Raw genomic sequence first — 18,124 nt, 5'->3', positions numbered from 1 at the left:
GATTTCCATTGAGCATAAGAGGTATAGTTAGTAAGTTTGCAGTTGACACCAAAATTGGAGGTGTAGTGGACAGTGAAGAGGGTTACCTCAGATTACAATGGGATCTAGACCAGATGAGTCAATGGGCTGAGAAGTGACAGATGGAGTTTAATTTAAATAAATGTGGTGCTGCATTTTGGGAAAGCAAATCTTCGCAGGCTTTATACATTAATGATAAGGTCCTACGAAGTGCTGCTGAACAAAGAGACCTTGGAGTGAAGGTTCATAGCTCCTTGAAAGTAGAGTCACAGGTAGATAGGATAGTGAAGAAGGTGTTTGACCAATAAAGGAAAGCATACCACAGTATTGAATATAGGAGTTGGGAGGTCATGTTGTGGTTGTACAGGATATTGGTTAGGCCATTGTTGGAATATTGCATGCAATTCTGGTCTCCTTCCTATCGGAAAGATGTTGTGAAACCTGAAAGAGTTCAGAAAAGATTTACAAAGGATGTTGCCAGGGTTGGAGGATTTGACTTAAAGGGAGAGGTTGAACAGGCTGGGGCTGTTTTTCCTCGAGTGTTGGAGGCTGAGAGGTGACCCTACAGAGGTTTATAAAATCATGAGGAGCATGGATTGGACAGACAATGTCTTTTCCCTGGGGTAGGGAAGTCCAGAACTAGAGGGCATAGGTTCAGGGCGAGAGGGGAAAGATATTAAAGAGACCTAAGGGGAAACCTTTTCACGCAGAGTGTGGCACGTGTATGGAATGAGCTGCCAGATGAATTACAATTGCAAAGTTTAAAAGAAATCTGGATGGGTATATGAATAGGAAGGGTTTGGAGGGTTATGGGTTGAGTGCTGGCAGGTGGGACTAGATTAGGTTGGGATATCTGGTCGGCATGGACGGGTTGGACTGAAGGGTTTGTTTCCATGCTGTACATCTCTAAAACTCTGATTCGATGTTCCCACCCACCTCCATTCTCAATATTACATCTAGAGAAGTAACATCAGCAAATGTTCTCTTTCTTTCTTCTCCATTATTCTTGTTTACCAGTCTCCAAACCCCAGTTGGCAGTTCTTTCCTGCTGCACCTCTTTCATCTCTGATCTGAAATAATCTCTGTTCTCTCCAGATACACTCTCTACCAACAGTTCCTGTTAATCTTCATTCAAAGATTACATTTTGTGCTACAGAGAGGAGGTCCTGAATTCCAAAAAAGACTGGGATACAGTCGTGCAACCATGAGTCAGCAGCCAGTATACAAAGGACAAGCATCAGCAGATTCAGTGCATCGGATTTGCAGCCATATCTCTGAGGCTGGTCAGCTAATTAGCTAATGCAACTTCAACGCCTGATTTTACAATAACAGCTGTGCCACTGTTTCAGATTGAAAAAGACAGAAAATGTAACATCTAAGTCAAACCATGTCACATAGTAAAAAAGCAAATATTCAACTTAAGAATTTGTTATTTTGCCAACTTAAAAATGATGTCAATGAACCAATACTCAGATAATGATGACTTTAAAAAATACTGGAAGCAGTATTTTCAATAGAAAATGACTGACCACTCTCATCTCAATCATGATCTTGCTAAGTTAAGAACTGTCTCTGTCTGTGTGTGTGTGTGTGTGTGTGTGTGTATCACTCAAGGGGGTGAATGGATGGGACATTTATTGGCGACCTCATTTGGACATCAGGTGCCCCAGCCTCCTCTCTGATATCTGGGCCCCCAGATGTTTCCTCCCTGACTGCCCGACAAATTATAACCACTACTACCACCATCTCCCCACCACTTCAAGCATTCACTTCCTAAACAAGCCTTGGACTAACTTGGTCTAGTGGGGGTTCCTCAAATTCTGGATACTGCTCATGGTCTCAACAGTAGCCATTGTTGCCAGTGGGGCTACAAAGCTGCCAACCAATATGGGGAGCAAGTCTCACCTCCAGCCTTGTTCCCGAATGAATTATCTGGTAAAGGGGTGGTGAACACCTTCGGTTGGAAAATTTCTGTTCCCAGCTTTCCGAAAGCCAAATATTCATACATTTCTGACCCATACAATTAAGGTACAACAACAAATCATACAACCAATACTGCAGAAGCTCTACACTTTTATTTTACAATATTTTTTCCAGAGTATACCAATTGATAAAACAAACTGTTGAATTTGCTCTGCACTCACAATTGAGATTAAATTACACTCCAGAAATTTGAGAACAAGAAAACAACCTATGCTGAAACTCTACTGAGGTAATGTTAAATGGGTCAGTCTTTCAGATGAAACATAAAAGTTGAGACCTACTCTCCAGATGCATGTAAAAGATTCCATCATATTGAACAGCAGGGGTGGTCCCTGCATATTTATCCCTCAGACCAACACTGCCATCAACAGATCATTAGGTCATTATCACAATATTGTTTTTGGGACTTACAGCAAAGCCATGCTGGCTGCTTTATTTCCAATGTTTTAACAGTGACATCAGTTTGAAACTATTTAACTGGCTGCAATGATGTAGCACATCCAGATCTCATGAAAATTGTTTTCTATAATATGGATGTTTTTCTTTCAAAGAAAACATTAAAACATTTAAAATTATTCAGTAATTGATTGTAACCCAGTCTGAAACATTTGCTAATATATTATATCTTTATAAATATTTTTCTACATACGGATTTTAATTCTGTAGATCCCAATTGGTGTTTCTGCTCAAATGGTTGCTTTGCAAAAGGCCTTTCAAAAATTGCCCTGAGTGACTCCTTCTCTTGCTTTTTCCTCCTTTTCAAATTTTCCAGTTCTGCTGAATTAGTTGCATCCCTCTTGTTTGGTTTTGCCATAAAGAATGATCTGAAACTCTCCAAAGCAGTCTCAGAAGTAGAAGACTGAGAAGCTACCACTGGTGCCTGCTCTGGTGGCGATGTTTCATTAGTGGTGATGGCATGTTGAGATGGTTGGCCAGAAGTATCCACATTATCTTCAATTTTTGGGACATCAAAGATTAGCTGACTGAGTTGATCCAAAAAACCAGAATTTGTTTTCGGCTCTGGTGGTTTCCTGTCATCTTTCCTCTTTGGGAAAGATTCTGTTAAGAGTTTGGCTGCAGATTTTTGGCCTGGTGTAGTCAGCTTTAACATTGCTAAATCCACATCCTTCTGTTTGATCTCCGCAATAGTATCCTTGTCCTCACCTGTAGCACCTTTCTTTAATAACCGTAATCCACTAAACAGGGGAGGCATTTGAAATGTCCGTTCTGTTTGTGAAGGTAGAATTTCTTGTTTGGGAACATTGTTAGAGTCAGCAATTGATGTTGATGATATTAGATCTTTGCTTGACTCCTCCAATGAATTTTGCTCTGTTTCATTGTTTCCATTGTTAGAGGTTTCAGTAAGATCTTTACAGAGTTCCACTTGTGACATTAAGTTCTCTTGTGACAATCTGAGTTCAGAAAGTGCCTTTGCCTCATCAGCTACAACAATGTTTTCTTGTTGCTGACTTGATGTAAGCTCATTATCCTTTGGCAGGTTTTGTTCCAAAATGTGCTTTGAATTTTCGTCAACTGACAATGGAACCTCAGTCTCATGGATTTGTTGTTCTTCTGATCCAGCTTCTTCCTCTGACTCAGCATCACTTGTTGTTTGAACAAGAATGACACGTACTGTACCTTCATCGTGGTCCATGCCTGACAGATTTGAGAGAGCGTGGGATTCCAAAGAATTTTCAGGGGCACAGGATTCTTCATTTCCCTTTTCGGTGCTTTCAATCGGAACGTTGAGATCTGTTGATTGGTCCTCGACCACTCTCTCATCGGTTTGCTTTGCTGCCTCTTTCACTTCATCAATAACTTTGTCAGAGACAACTGCAATATCCTTCTCCATATTTCCATCAGATTCATTGGAATCTAAAGATCGAAAGAAAGTCAACCATGCACCTCCTTGGCCATTGTTTTGCTGTGTTGGTTCCGAGACAGATTTAATCCTGCTCCGTCGACCCAGGAATGGCATTTTCATTGAAAAAGAAGAAAATAACGATGCAGAACGCTCTGCTGCTGGTGTGACTGAATCCTCTGTCAGTCCCACTTCAGCACCATTCCCACTGTTTACATTCTCCGTCATTCTGCTGCTACGTATTGATGGTTCCTCCCCTCTCCGAAAGTATCTGTCTGGTTAGTGAGTTTAGGGCATCACGTCTATCAACTGCTGACAGATTATCAGTTTTATAAATTTGTACAATTGCCAAATCAATGTCTGAAATGAAATCTGCACTTAGATCACTGGTGTCCTCAGAACCAAAACAAAATATGTATGCACTTATTGCAAGCTGTGTCTTTAAACATATGCAAGCTATTTTCCATACTATAGACCTCTGAAGCTTATATAGAGATATATTATGTTCCTAACTAAAACTTACTTCATCTTAAATCTACTTCAAATTTCTCTTAATATGAAGGCAACTTAATCCAGTTTTTGTGATCCAACATTTAAAGATAAACTTGCTCCTCTCAAAAATCAACAGAAAAACGATTCAGCGTAATAACTATGAGAAGGCCTGAATTTGTAAAGTAAACTCGAAACTGTCAGAATCCAAGTCAGCGAATGCTCGAGCGCAATGCCAAACCAGGGATAGATTTCAGAAAACATCTTTCCTGTCCTTTCTCCAGTCTTCTGAATTTCTTTATAGGCATTCCGGAACCAGGAATCTCGGGAGGCTTCTACAAGTATCCCAAACAGCCATCAGTTTTCCGGCATAGTAAAGGTGTTGATCAGCAGGCCTGAAAAGACAAGATGACTCTTCGCTTAGGGGAATGCAGTTGGAAAGTTCTCGAGAGAGAATGAGAGAGTGCAAGTAACTCTCCTCCGCCGGCAGTTCAGCTGTAACGCAGGTTTCCGGCTTTACTGTGAGGCAAGAGAGCCCTCAGCACTGGTTTCATGTTTCTCCTCTCTGACTCTCAGCTACTTCCGCAGTCCAGGCAGGTACTTATCAAAACACCCCACCCAACATGAACTATGTGAGTAGTGAGTTCACAGACAGTGCGCGTAACTGAGCAACTGTGGTGTCAGCAATGTAATCAGTGTGCTACGCACTGCAGTTTAAGGGAGAAAGCACAGTAATTCAGTTTCCTCATTCAAATATGAAATCATATTGTTTCAGCTGGAACTTGGTGAGCAGTTTTTTTTTGGCTATAAATAGAATGATCGTCTTACCTAAGAAAATCAGAATAAATCATAGTTCATGGGTAACTAGACGTTCTGGCTTAAAAGTAAACGGGCATAAGATAAGAATGAGTGAGCATTGACCCTAGAAACAAAAAGCAGACAATGAAAATCAAAGTAAACGAGCAGTGTACAAATGATCAAAAGGTACATTTTTTTTCCACACTGAGTAAGAGTGGGATGGTTCATGTTTGAAGTATGGGCAGCTCCTGACTTTGTAAATACTTCTTGAGTTTGGATGAAAAATCAACATCTATTAAGTTTTAAGTTCATAGGTTATACTACAACAGTAAAAAAAATCCCCTAAATTTAAAAACACATGGTTTTGGGTAAAGTTGTGTACAGAATTTGTTTCAATAAATGCTTTCTGCTCAAAATGCTCTCGGCTGGTTCAAGTTCACTGCTGGATATGCAGTCTTAATGTAATGACAAGGTAACCTTGATTACCCAGTATGCTTCCTGTCCCAATTTTGGATCACATTATAACTTTCCACCTGTATCAGAGCTTTTTTTTCTTCTAAACTGACAAAAATGCAATGGAGAGCTAGAGCCTCATTGTTTATTGACAATAATATTAGGGTGACCAGATGGCTCTATTTTTCTGGTACAGTTGCAGATTTTCATTAAATGTCCTGGTGTCCTCACATCATTCAACTGACCGGTCTTTCAATTTCCTAAGACCCTCTTTAAATGATTGGCAATGAGAATAATGCAGCAGCAAAATGGTAACCAGAGGTAAAATGGTAAACAGAGAAGATACAGCAGTCAGCCTATTCACTATCCTAGTTTTATGTTGACATTGTCTCTTGGTCACCTGACAATTGAAGATGTGCAGTAGGTAGTGTAGCTCTATATTGAAAAAAAAGTCAAAAAAAATCACATGGTGTCTCAGATTTCATGAATCTGGGTCTGATCAACGTGGCCTGGATTTGACAAAATCTAGTCCTCTTATCCAACCTAACCAGAGTAGAAGTTGGCACCCTTAGACTAGACTGGGGTGTTCTGGTGTTGTCAATCTCCATGAATGGAGGAGGAGGACATCAGACTTGTGCACCCACCCCATCCAGTGTGAGCTCCAGGATCCTGACTGAAAAGTGGTAGATTTACCCCTGTCTGCCATGTCTGGGAACATTGCAGGGCAGTTCGAGACCAACAGTGCTTGCCCATAATCGGTCCTCCTGCCCAAAATCCACAAAGCTGACTGCCCCGGCCGACCCATTGTCTCAGCCTGCTCCTGCCCCACAGAACTCGCATACCTCGACACGGTCCTGTCCCCCTTAGTCCAAGAACTCCCCACCTACGTTCGGGACACCACCCATGCCCTCCACGATTTTCGCTTCCCCAGTCCCCAATGCCTTATCTTCACCATGGACATCCTGTCCCTGTACACCTCCATCCCCCATCACGAAGGACTCAAAGCCCTCTGCTTCTTCCTTTCCCTGGCCGTACCAACCAGTACCCTTCCACTGACACCCTCCTTCGACTGACTGAACTGGTCCTCACCCTGAACAACTTCTCTTTCCAATCCTCCCACTTCCTCCAAACCAAAGGAATAGCCATGGGCACCTGCATGGGCTCCAGCTATGCCTGCCTCTTCGTAGGATATGTGGAACAGTCCATCTTCCGCAGCTACACTGGCTACACCTTTTCCTCCGCTACATCGATGAGTGTATTGGCATTGCCTCGTGCACCCGAGGAGGTTGAACAGTTCATCCACTTTACCAATACTTTCCACCCTGACCTCAAATTCACCTGGACCGTCTCAGACTCCTCCCTCCCCTTCCTAGACCTTTCCAATTCTATCTCAGGCGACCGAATCAACACGGACATTTACTATAAACCGACAGACTCCCACAGCTACCTAGACTACACCTCCTCTCACCCTGCCCCCTGTAAAATCGCCATCCCATACTCCCAATTCCTTTGTCTCCGCCGCATCTGCTCCCAGGAGGACCAGCTCCAATACCGTACAACCCAGATAGCCTCCTTCTGGAAACACCGCAATTTCCCCCCCAGACGTGATAGACGATGCCTTCCACTTCCCGCTCCTCTACCCTTGAGCCCCGCCCCTTCAATCGCCACCAGGACAGAACCCCACTGGTCCTCACCTACCACCCCACCAACCTCCATATACATCGTATCATCCGTTGTCATTTCTGCCACCTCCAAACGGACCCCACCACCAGAGATATATTTCCCTCCCCTCCCCTCTCAGCGTTCCGAAAAGACCACTCCCTCCGTGATTCCCTCGTCAGGTCCACACCCCCCACCAACCCAACCTCTACTCCCGGCACCTTCCCCTGCAACCCCAAGAAATGCAAAACTTGCGCACAGTGACAAGATCAGGTGAAATTTGGATGTGGTACACACTGCAAGGTCTCAAACAGTGATTAATACGTTTGGTAAGATTTAGCAATTAGACTTGCTCAAACTCTTGGTGAAAATCCCTCCAATATACAGGACACTATTTGCACTTAGCCTAAGAAAATGTACAGTTTAACTCCGCATCTCAAACACGGTGTGCAATTTTGATTGCCTTATCCCTGGAAAAATCTCAATATGTCATAGATGGTTTACAAGGATTTATCAGATTGATACCTAGAATGAGTAGCTTGATTTGAGAGGATAAGATAGAGGCTAGAACCATTTTGACTGCATGAGAGATGATTTTATTGAAGTGTCTAAGATCCTGAATGGTTTTGACAAAGTGAACAGTGGTTTACTCTTTTGGGTATGTCCAGAATTTACAGATACAGTTTTAAAATTAGGGGTTATCCATTTAGGATAGAAATAAAAGAGACATTCTTTCTCTCTGAAGATTGAGACACTTTGAAACTGTCAGCCTCAGATGTCAGTGGAAACAGGGTCAATGAATGTTTTTAAGGCAGAGGTGAATAGATTGTTGAAAGGTAGGGGAAATTAAATGGTTAATGAGGGGAGCTGGGAATGTGGAATTCAAAACAAAAACAGACCAGCCATGATATTTATAAATACTGGAAGGGGCTCAAGGGACTGAATGACTTACTTCTCCCTTATTCCATGTGTTAATACGTCTAAACATCCCATGAGGGGGCATTGAATGCTGCCTTGTATTTCCCCTACTTCAATATTTCCACCTATTGGAATTCCAAGAATTCCCATCATTGATACAGAATCTCCAATAAGCACTTCATCATTCTCCTCTCTTTTCAATCAGAGAATTCCCTTCCACTTTGCGTTGACAGAGCCCTTGACTATGTCTACCTGATTTCTTCGCCTTTTCCTTTTCTTGCCCAGAACCACAATGATTCACCCTTGTCCTCCCACTCTGATTACCTGCTACTGGTGCCCATGATAAGCTGTGTGTCTGTGTTATGGGTCACACCTTCTTTGGGCATCAACTCTTGCAGTGGGACACAAAACACCAGATCTTCTCAGACATAACAATATCTACTCTCCCACAAGATCAGTGAAATGCACCTTCGTGATCGACTGAGGCAATCCACTTTAACACTGCCAAAGCAAGAATTGCTCAGTTAACAATCAGCAAGCTTTCCTGCAGCTGAACAGTGAAAATTGCTGCTGCCACTAACAGAGCTTTGTGGACACGGGAGGCTTCAAATCCATTAAAGTCTGCAAAAAGATCTTCATCTTTGAAGCCAATAGTGACATCTGACAATTTTGTGCATTTTGGGAAGACTGTGGCCTACTGGTTTTATCATTAGCTGCGTTTCTAGATAAACAATCCAATGTACTGGGGATTCGGGTTCAAATCCTGCCATAACACATGGTGGAATTTGTATTCAGTGAAGAATCTGGAATTAAGGGTCTAATCATGACCATGAAACCATTATCGATTGTTGGGGGAAAACCCATCTGGTTCACTACTGTGCTTCAGGAAAGGAAATCTGCACCCTTACCTGTTCTGGTCTGCAACTGCTTCCAGATTGGTGGACTCTTAACTGCCCTCTGGGCAATTAGGGATGGGCAATGAATGCTGGCCTAGCCAGTGACACCCTCATCCCATGAAGGAATAAAGTTTTTTTTAAAATCCTTTGCAATAGTCTGAATGTGTTTTGTATGCTGTTCACGTTTTTACACCATAAAATTGACATTTATAATCTTAAACATGAGCCATATACTTGTAACTCTCAAACAAAGTCACACAGCCAACCTTCCATTTGCAATACACAGAATGCAGTGAACCATATCAAAGAAAATTTACGTCACCATAAACTAAAAGAACAAACTTCAGCAAACCCACAGCCTCTTATAAATGTCACAAGCTGTTTCAGAAGATTATTCTTTAAAGAAAAAAAAAAGTTGTTTTTATTTTGCCTAGTAAGTGGCAACCATTGATTCTATCAGCCAGAATTGGATTGGGTGGATCTGGGTGTGTCACCAAAGGAATCTGCGTTCCATTTCAATGGAGTCATTATGACCTAGTTAAAACCAAATATTAAAAACAGTTCAAAATCTTTCTACAGTATTTTCTAGAATGTTCAAATCATTCAAACCAGAGCATAAATAGTCAAATATTTTGTATCATGCAGTCTCATTTTCTTAATTTATTCATTGAAGAATTGTCACCATTTTGTACTTCACCCAATTCTCTCTTTTTCTAAATCTAGTAAATATTTCTAAACTCATTTGGCAATTGCATGAAATGAAATTCAAAATTGATAGTTCAAGAAATAACAGAACCAAAACATATGCTTTTATTTTACAAAGTATCAAAAAGAAGAGAGACTTGAAGGCCAACTGCTATCAGATGTTTGCATTACAGAATACAATTAAGAGTCAAAACACAGATGCAAAACAGCATTATGGTCCAATAATTCTTTTCCACATAATAAAAAGTGATATAGGCCACTTGAAAAATCAATGCAGTTAAAATTATGGTTGAGTCAGCTCTCTCAGTCCCAAGCATGAATTAATGAATTAGCTTCATTGTCACATGTACTCAAAGGAGTACAGTGAAAAGTTTAAAAGTTGCCACTTATGGCGCAATCTTGGCTACAAGGTACCTCGGTACAGTTTTTCAGTACAAGTTCCTAGATTTAAAAAAAATTAGAAAAGTAAAGAAATAAAAAAAAGTCCAAAATTATAGATCCTAAGAATTATATTAGAAAATGGAGAAATAACAAATTCAGAACAACAGTCCTTCCAACTCGGTCCATGCTGGCTACCCTCCAGACCATGCCGGGATTCACCTTTAGATTCCTGAAGCTGGGAGACCATATTGGGCTAAGAGAGCACATCACATGGGGTCTGTGCTGAGGCCAAGAGTTTATGACATCACCGGAGAGAGACAGACAGACCTGCCTGAAGCTCCTAATCCACCGTCAGAAACATTTACTTCTCGGACAGTCACTACGTTGATTGGTCTCACTTTTCCAAGACTTCAGTTGGACTGTAGTAGTCTCAGTGGCCAGCCAATGAAATGCCCTTTTAAAATTACATCATTCACGTTGGAAAGCCAAAATTGACAATGGATATATAAAGATTGAAGGAGGCTGCTAAAATTGGAGCAAATGTTATTATGGGTTGGTGATCAGAGAAGTTTTCTTTTAAAGAATGAAGGGAATGAGAGTGTAGGAAAGAAACAAAAGGAAATAAAAGATATAAAAGAGACCCAAGGGGCAGTTTTTTAACGCAGAGAGTGGTACAGGTATGGAATGAGCTGCCAGAGGAAGTGGTGGAGGCTGGTACAATTGCAACATTTAAAAGGATCTGGACAGGTATATGAATAGGAGGGGTTTGGAGGGTTTTGGGCCGGGTGCTGGCAGGTGGGACTAGATTGGGTTAGGATATCTGGTCAACATGGACGGGTTGGACCGAAGGGTCTGTTTCCATGCTGTACATCTCTATGACTCTGAGTCTAAACAAATCGGAGAACTGCGGGAACTATTAGAAGGTTGTGAAAGCTTTGCTTGGCCCTGCCTTTCTGAAAATCCTCAAGCAATCTCAACTAACCAAGAACCAACTCCTAATGTCGAAAGATTTCCTTCACCTCAAGCAAAACAAAGCCTCAATATTCTGATAACACAATGGAGGATGCAAAGTGGCATTGCTATGTTAGTTCTGCAGTGTCCTGCACTTGATCTTATTTCCATCCTTTCTCTTCTTTTTGCTGAGGCAGGAGATCCTACACTAACTTTATCATTGCCTGCAGCTTCTGGCCAGTTCAACGCAATACCTTGCAAAATACTAGAACCTACAATTATTGGTCAATTGTTTGGAGGCATCCAAAATTTAATTGGTGAACTATTTAGTTTAGTCCATGCCAATTTGGAGGTGATAGGAGTTTAATATATATTTTTATTCATCTACCCCTTGTATTTGTGCTATGTTTCCAAATACAGTTGCCTAATAAAGTCCATCAATCTCAGTAATGAAAATTGCTCTGGCATCGATTACCATTTTTGTACACGTGTTCTAAACATCATTATGTGAAAAAATGTTTTAGTTTCACTCCTGAAACAGGTCTGGTGAATTCTTTTGACTGTTCCCCAAAGAGTAGATTTCTTATAATCTACCCAATCTATTTCCCTTAATATCTCGAAACCTTTAATCAAATCATCCTATAGCCTTCTAAATCCAAGGGTGCATAACCTTAGTTTGTCGAATCTCACTTCATTTACAGGAGCTTGGTTAGGCCACTTCTGGAGTACTTTGTGCAATTTTAGTCTGCTTTATCTCGGGAAAGATATTATCGCTCTAGAGGGAGTTCAATAAAAGGCTCAACAGACTGATAGGACTGTCCAATGGGCAAACTGGGCCTGTGTTCTCTAGAGTTTTGAAGAATGAGGAGGATCTCATTGAAACCTTAAAAAATAAGAGGGTGAACAGGATGATGTTAATAAGATGCTTCCCCCGGTAGGAGAGTCCAGAATCAGGGACAAATTTAAAAATAAAGGAGATGCCACTCAGATCAGAGATGAGAATTGTGAACCTTTTGAAATTCTCTATCATAGAGGGCTATGAGATCTCATTCTCTGGAGTATGTATAAGGGAGATATTGATAGATTTTTGATTACCAGTGATCTTCAGGGTTATGGAGATGTGGGGAGTAAAAGGCATTGAAGTGTTTGGTCAGCTATGAACATATTGAATGGCAGGGAGAACTTGATGGGCAGAATGGCTTATTCCTGTTCCTAAAATTTCCCCCTTCAAATCTAGGTCTCAGTCTAGAGAAAAATCAACATCTTACAAGATGTAAAATTAAGATTAATAGCTCACAAAGAATTGATAACAGATCGTGGTACTTTGCACAAAAATACAGAATTCTTAAATCAATTGTTTATTTCAAAAGTAATTGGGAAAATAGTTTGATTCAGAATCACTTGTTTTCTAGCATTTGGGTAAATTGTGTTAGAAGGATTATTGCATGTAAATACAAGCTGAACAAAGGCACTGTCATCTTTGTTCAGTGTTTGAGATATATCTGTTTGCATGTGTTTGTTACACTGAAAATTGAGAAGTTCTCGGTCAATAGAAGAATTAATGAAAGGCATAAGAAAGCCACAAACAGCTTACAAAGTGGAGCCAAAGTTTAAATAGGTAGAAATGAGAATGGGCCAAGTTTTTGATTTACTGGATGTAAATGGAGTTCACCGATGCAATGAGCATTGGATTGAGAATGTGAACAAACTCAATGTGAAAAAGCTTGCTGACATACAAAGTCCCACATGAAGAACATGAATTTGTACAGACTTCAGAAATGCTGGAAGAGACTAAGAGAGGATTTTCTGAAACACTGACTCATTATCAGGGAGCCAGTGAATGCTCTAGCAATACCAGAAGATTGACAACAGACTAATGGGGAAGGATGATGAAACAGATATGGGCAACTGAACATTCATTCTTATTTTTGTTGCTTGCAAAATAAATTGAATAACTTGCTGAGTGTAAACCTGAAAATCATCTGCATAAATAACAATCAGGTAACCATCAGTTAACATGGATTCAAAATGTGAAGATATCATCTAGCAAAACTCAGTTTCTTCAAAGACAATAATTTACTCTGGTGAGCATGTGACTATAGTCACAATCTTGCAAAAATTAAGCATATATCAAAATTCAAAAATTGTTTCACTTATTCAATGTGAAATTGGTTCCATGCTATGCGCATTAATTCTATCCAGATGTAGTGGCATCTCTGACAAGCATCTGGTCAGTGTTCACTTGGTTTGTTATTTTCTAGAGCACTTCAGGACAATGGGAGGGGGTGTGCATACATTTGTTCAAATGTTCCAGATTTCCTATCCATTAATGTTAAAAAAAAGACATTAGGTGAACTCCATCTCCAGTGTTCAAAGCCAGGGAGGCAATGTCCTAGTGGTGTTATTGGTAGGTTATTAATCCAAAAGACTCCATTAATGGGATCTGGGTTCAAGTCTCACCATAGTGAATGTGAATTCAATATAAAAACAATAATCTGGAATGTAGAGTCAAATAATGAGCCTGAAACCATTGGTAATTGTTTGGAATAAACCCATCTGGTTTGCTAATGCCCCTCAGGGAAAGAGTGCCCATCCTCACCTGGCCTGGCCTACATGTCACATGGCTCTAGTCAGAGATGCCAGAGATCTCATGAGTAAATTTAAAAAAAAACAAACACAATCTCTGACTGATAAAACCAAACATGTTGGAAGTCTGAAACAAAAAATAAAGAATGCTGAAGAAACTCAGCGGGTCTGGTAGCACCTTTGGAGAGTAAAACAGAGTTAACACTTGAAGTCTGTTTCTTCAGAATTCCGTGCCTGTTATCACTTCAGATATTGTACTAGGCTGAAGAAATCCAAACAGACTTCCACACACCAGGAAGAGCTGCTCCATTTCTTTAAAACGACTTGACCCCAGCACTAAAACTAATCAATTACGATTTGCTGAGAATGGGATTGCAAAATGAAGCAAAGTAAACATCCAAATGTTTACAGAGTGAACAGTCACAGCAGGAAACGTACTCTTCCATTTTGATGATATCTCCCATCAGATTTAAACCAAGCTTACTAATGATTCTGAGTCTATGTAAACAGAATTTACAGAAGTGCATTTACTTCAGTGAGTGAAGAAAGAAGATGTAGTGTTAAAGTTAGAATAATTTGACCTTGGAAAAACATTTTATTTTAATTCACCAACTAGCACTCAATAAATACAGCAAGCTGTATTTGCATAAAACCTCCAAGCAATAAATGTGAAACAGTTGTAATATTTTACCAGCACAAGGGGCTGAATTTTGTTATGACATGGACAATGTGGGCTACAGCGTGAAATCTGGGAAATTGTGCAAGAGGTCAAGTGATTCCTATCCCAATTTCAGGAGCACAGAGTCAGAGATGAAGAGCATGGAAACAGAGCCTTCGGTCTAACTCATCCATGCTGACCAGATATCTCAACCCAATCTAGTCCCATCTGCCAGCACCTGGCCCATATCCATCCATACCCATTCAAATGCCTCTTAAAATGTTGCAATTGTACCATCCTCCACCACTTCCTCTGGCAGCTGTACCACCCTCTGTGAAAAAGTTGCCCCTTAGGTATTTTTTATATCTTTCCTCTCTCACCTTAAACCTATGCCCTCTAGTTATGGACTCCCTGATCCCAGGTAAAAGACTTTGCCTATTTACCCGATCCATGACCCTCAATTTTGTAAACCTCTATCAGGTAACCCCTCAGGCTCTGACACTCCAGAGAAAACAGCCCCAGCCTGTTCAGCCTCTCCCTATAGCTCAAATCCTCCAAACCTAGCAACATCCTTGAAAGAGTTCAGAAAAGATTTACAAGTTTCACAACATCTTTTCAAAAGGAAAGAGACCAGAATTGCATGCAATATTCCAACAGTGGCCTAAACAATGTCCTGTACAGCTGCAACATGACCTCCCAACTCCTGTACTCAATACTCTGACCAATAAAGGAAAGCATACTAAACACCTTCTTCACTATCCTATCTACCTGCTACTCCGCTTTCAAGGAGCTATGAACCTGCACTCCAAGGTCTCTTTGTTCAGCAACATTCCCTAGGACCTTACCATTAAGTGTGTAAATCCTGCTAAGATTTGCTTTCTCAAAATGCAGCACCTCGCATTTAACTCCCAACTGCCACCTCTCAGCCCATTAGCCCCTCTGGTCAAAATCCTGTTGTCATCTGAGGCCACCCTCTTCGCTGTCCACTACACCTCCAATTTTGGTGTCATCTGCAAACTTATTAACTGTACCACTTATGCTCACATCCAAATCATTTATGTAAATGACAAAAAAGTAGAAGATACAGCACCGATCCTTGTGGCACTCCACTGGTCACAGGCCTCCAGTCTGAAAAACAACCCGCCACCACCACCCTCTGTCTTCTACCTTTGAGCCAGTTCTGTATCCAAATGGCTAGTTCTCCCTGTACTCCATGAAATCTAATTTTCCCATGGGGAACCTTGTCGAACACCTTACTGAAGTCTATATAGATCACATCTATCACTCTGCCCTCATCAATCCTCTTATTTCCTCAAAAACGCAATTAAGTTTGAGAGACATGATGTCCCACACAACGCCATACTTACTATCCCTAATCAGTACTTGCCTTTCCAAATACATGTACATCCTGTTCCTCAGGATTCCCTCCAATAACTTGCCCACCACCGACGTCAGGCTCACTGGTCTATAGTTACCAGGCTTGTCCTTACCACCCTTCTTAAACAGTGGCACCACGTTTGCCAACCTCCAGTTTTCTGACACCTTACCTGTGACTATCAACGATACAGATATCTCAGCAAAAGGCCCAATCACTTCTCTAGCTTCCCACAGTTCTAGGGTACACCTGATCAGGTCCTGGGGATTTATCCACCTTTAACCGTTTCAAGACATCCAGCACTTCCTCCTCTGTAATCTGGACATTTTGCAAGATGTCACCATCTATTTCCCTACAGTCTATATCTTCCATATTCTTTTCCACAGTAAATACTGATGCAAAATACTCATTTAGTGTCTGCCCCATTTTCTGCAGCTCCTTACAAAGGCCACCTTGCTGAACTGAGGGGCCCTATTCTCTGATTAACACTTTTGTCCTTAATGTGTTTGTAAAAACTCTTTGGATTCTCTTTAATTCTATTTGCCAAAGCTATCTCATGTCCCCTTTTTGCCCTCCTGATTTCCCTCTTAAGTATACTCCTACTTCGTTTATACTCTAAGGATTCACTCGATCTATCCTGTCTATACCTGACATATGCTTCCTTCTTTTTCTTAACCAAACCCTCAATTTCTTTAGTCATCCAGCATTCCCTATACCTACCAGCCTTCCCTTTCACCCTGACAGGAATATACTGTCTCTGGATTCTTGTTATCTCATTTCTGAAGGCTTCCCATTTTCTAGCCATCCCTTTATCTGCGAACATCTGCCCCCATCAGCTTTTGAAAGTTCTTGCCTAATATCATCAAAATTGGCCTTTCTCCAATTTAGAACTTCTACTTTTAGATCTAGTCTATCCTTTTCCATCATTATTTTAAATCTAATAGAATTATGGTCACTGGCCCCAACGTGGTCCCCCACTGACACAGTCACCTGCGCTGCCTTATTTCCCAAGAGTAGGTCAAGTTTTGCACCTTCTCTAGTTGGTACATCGACATACTGAATCAGAAAGTTGTCTTGTACACACAAATTCCTGTCCATCTAAACCCTTAACACAATGCCAGTCGATGTTTGGAAAGTTAAAATCCCCTACCATAACTACCCTATCATTCTTACAGATAGCGGAGATCTCCTTACAAGTTTGTTTCCCAATTTCCCTGACTTTTAGGGGGTCGAAAATACAATGGAGGAAGCGAGGACTGTAGATGCTGGAGACCAGAGTTGAAAATACAATCCCAATCAGGTGATCATCCCTTTCTTATTTCTCAGTTCCACCCAAATAACTTCCCTGGATGTATTTCTGGGAATATCCTCCCTCAGCACAGCTGTAATGCTATCCCCAATCAAAAATGCCACTCCCTCTCCTCTCTTGCCTCCCTTTCTATCCTTCCTGTAGCATTTGTATCCTGGAACATTAAGCTGCCAGTCCTGTCCATCCTTGAGCCATGTTTCTATAATTGCTATGATATCCCAGTCCCACATTCCTACCCATGCCCGGAGTTCATCTGCCTTCCAGGTTAGGCCTCTTGCATTGAAATAAATGCAGTTTAATTTATTAGTCCTACCTGGTCCCTGCCTGCCCTGACTGTTTGACTCGCTTCTGTTCTCAACTGTACCGGTCTCAGATTGATCTCTTTCCTCACTATCTCCCTGGGTCCCCCCCCCCAACCTTACCAGATCCTCTAGAGCATCTCGAGCAAATCTCCCTGCCAATATATTATTCCCATCAGAATTCAAGTGCAATCCGTCCTTCTCGTACAGGTTACTTCTACCCCCAAAAAAGATTCCAATGATCCAAAAATATGAATCCTTCTCCCAAATACCAGCTCCTCAGCCATGCATTCATCTGCTCTATCCTCCTATTCCTGCCCTCACTAGCTCGTAGCACTGGGAGTAATCCAGATATTACTACCCTTGAGGTCCTCCTTTTTAAAATTTCAGCCTAGCTCTCTGTAATCTCCCTTCAGAATCTAAACCTTTTCCCTTCCTTTGTCATTGGTTCCAATGTGGACAACGGCCTCTTGCTGGACCCTCTCGCCCATGAGAACATTCTGCACCCTCTGAGGGATCATTGATCCTGGCACCAGGGAAGCAACACACCATTCTGCTTTTTCATTGCTGGCCACAGAAATGTCTGTCTGTACCTCGAACTACAGAATCCACTAACACAATCGATCGCTTGGAACCCAACGTACCACTCGTTGCATTAGAGCCAGTCTCAATACCAGAAACTTGGCTGTTTGTGCTACCTTCCCCTGAGAATCCATCACACCCTACATTTTCCAAAACAGCATACCTGTTTGAAATGGGTATATCCACAAAAGATTCCTGCACTA

At 41.3% G+C, this 18,124-nt stretch overlaps 1 protein-coding gene across 3 annotated transcripts in view; it reads right to left on the bottom strand.

The window, feature by feature from the left end:
- fmn1 (formin 1) overlaps nucleotides 1-18,124 on the bottom strand; it is a 376,573-nt gene that overhangs the window by 323,150 nt on the left and 35,299 nt on the right. The window contains exon 1 of one of the 3 annotated variants that reach the window (XM_060828915.1): nucleotides 2,651-4,910. The exons of the other annotated variants lie outside the window; for them this stretch is intronic. Within the exon in view, the coding sequence (XP_060684898.1) occupies nucleotides 2,651-4,090 (1,440 nt within the window). The 5' untranslated portion in view covers nucleotides 4,091-4,910. Of the gene's footprint in view, nucleotides 1-2,650; nucleotides 4,911-18,124 lie in introns of those variants that run through there. 3 annotated transcript variants of the gene reach the window in all.

This window comes from Hemiscyllium ocellatum, chromosome 8 (genome assembly GCF_020745735.1).
Source record: "Hemiscyllium ocellatum isolate sHemOce1 chromosome 8, sHemOce1.pat.X.cur, whole genome shotgun sequence".
Lineage (NCBI taxonomy): Eukaryota > Metazoa > Chordata > Chondrichthyes > Orectolobiformes > Hemiscylliidae > Hemiscyllium > Hemiscyllium ocellatum.
This window is presented reverse-complemented; position numbering and strand designations above follow the sequence as displayed.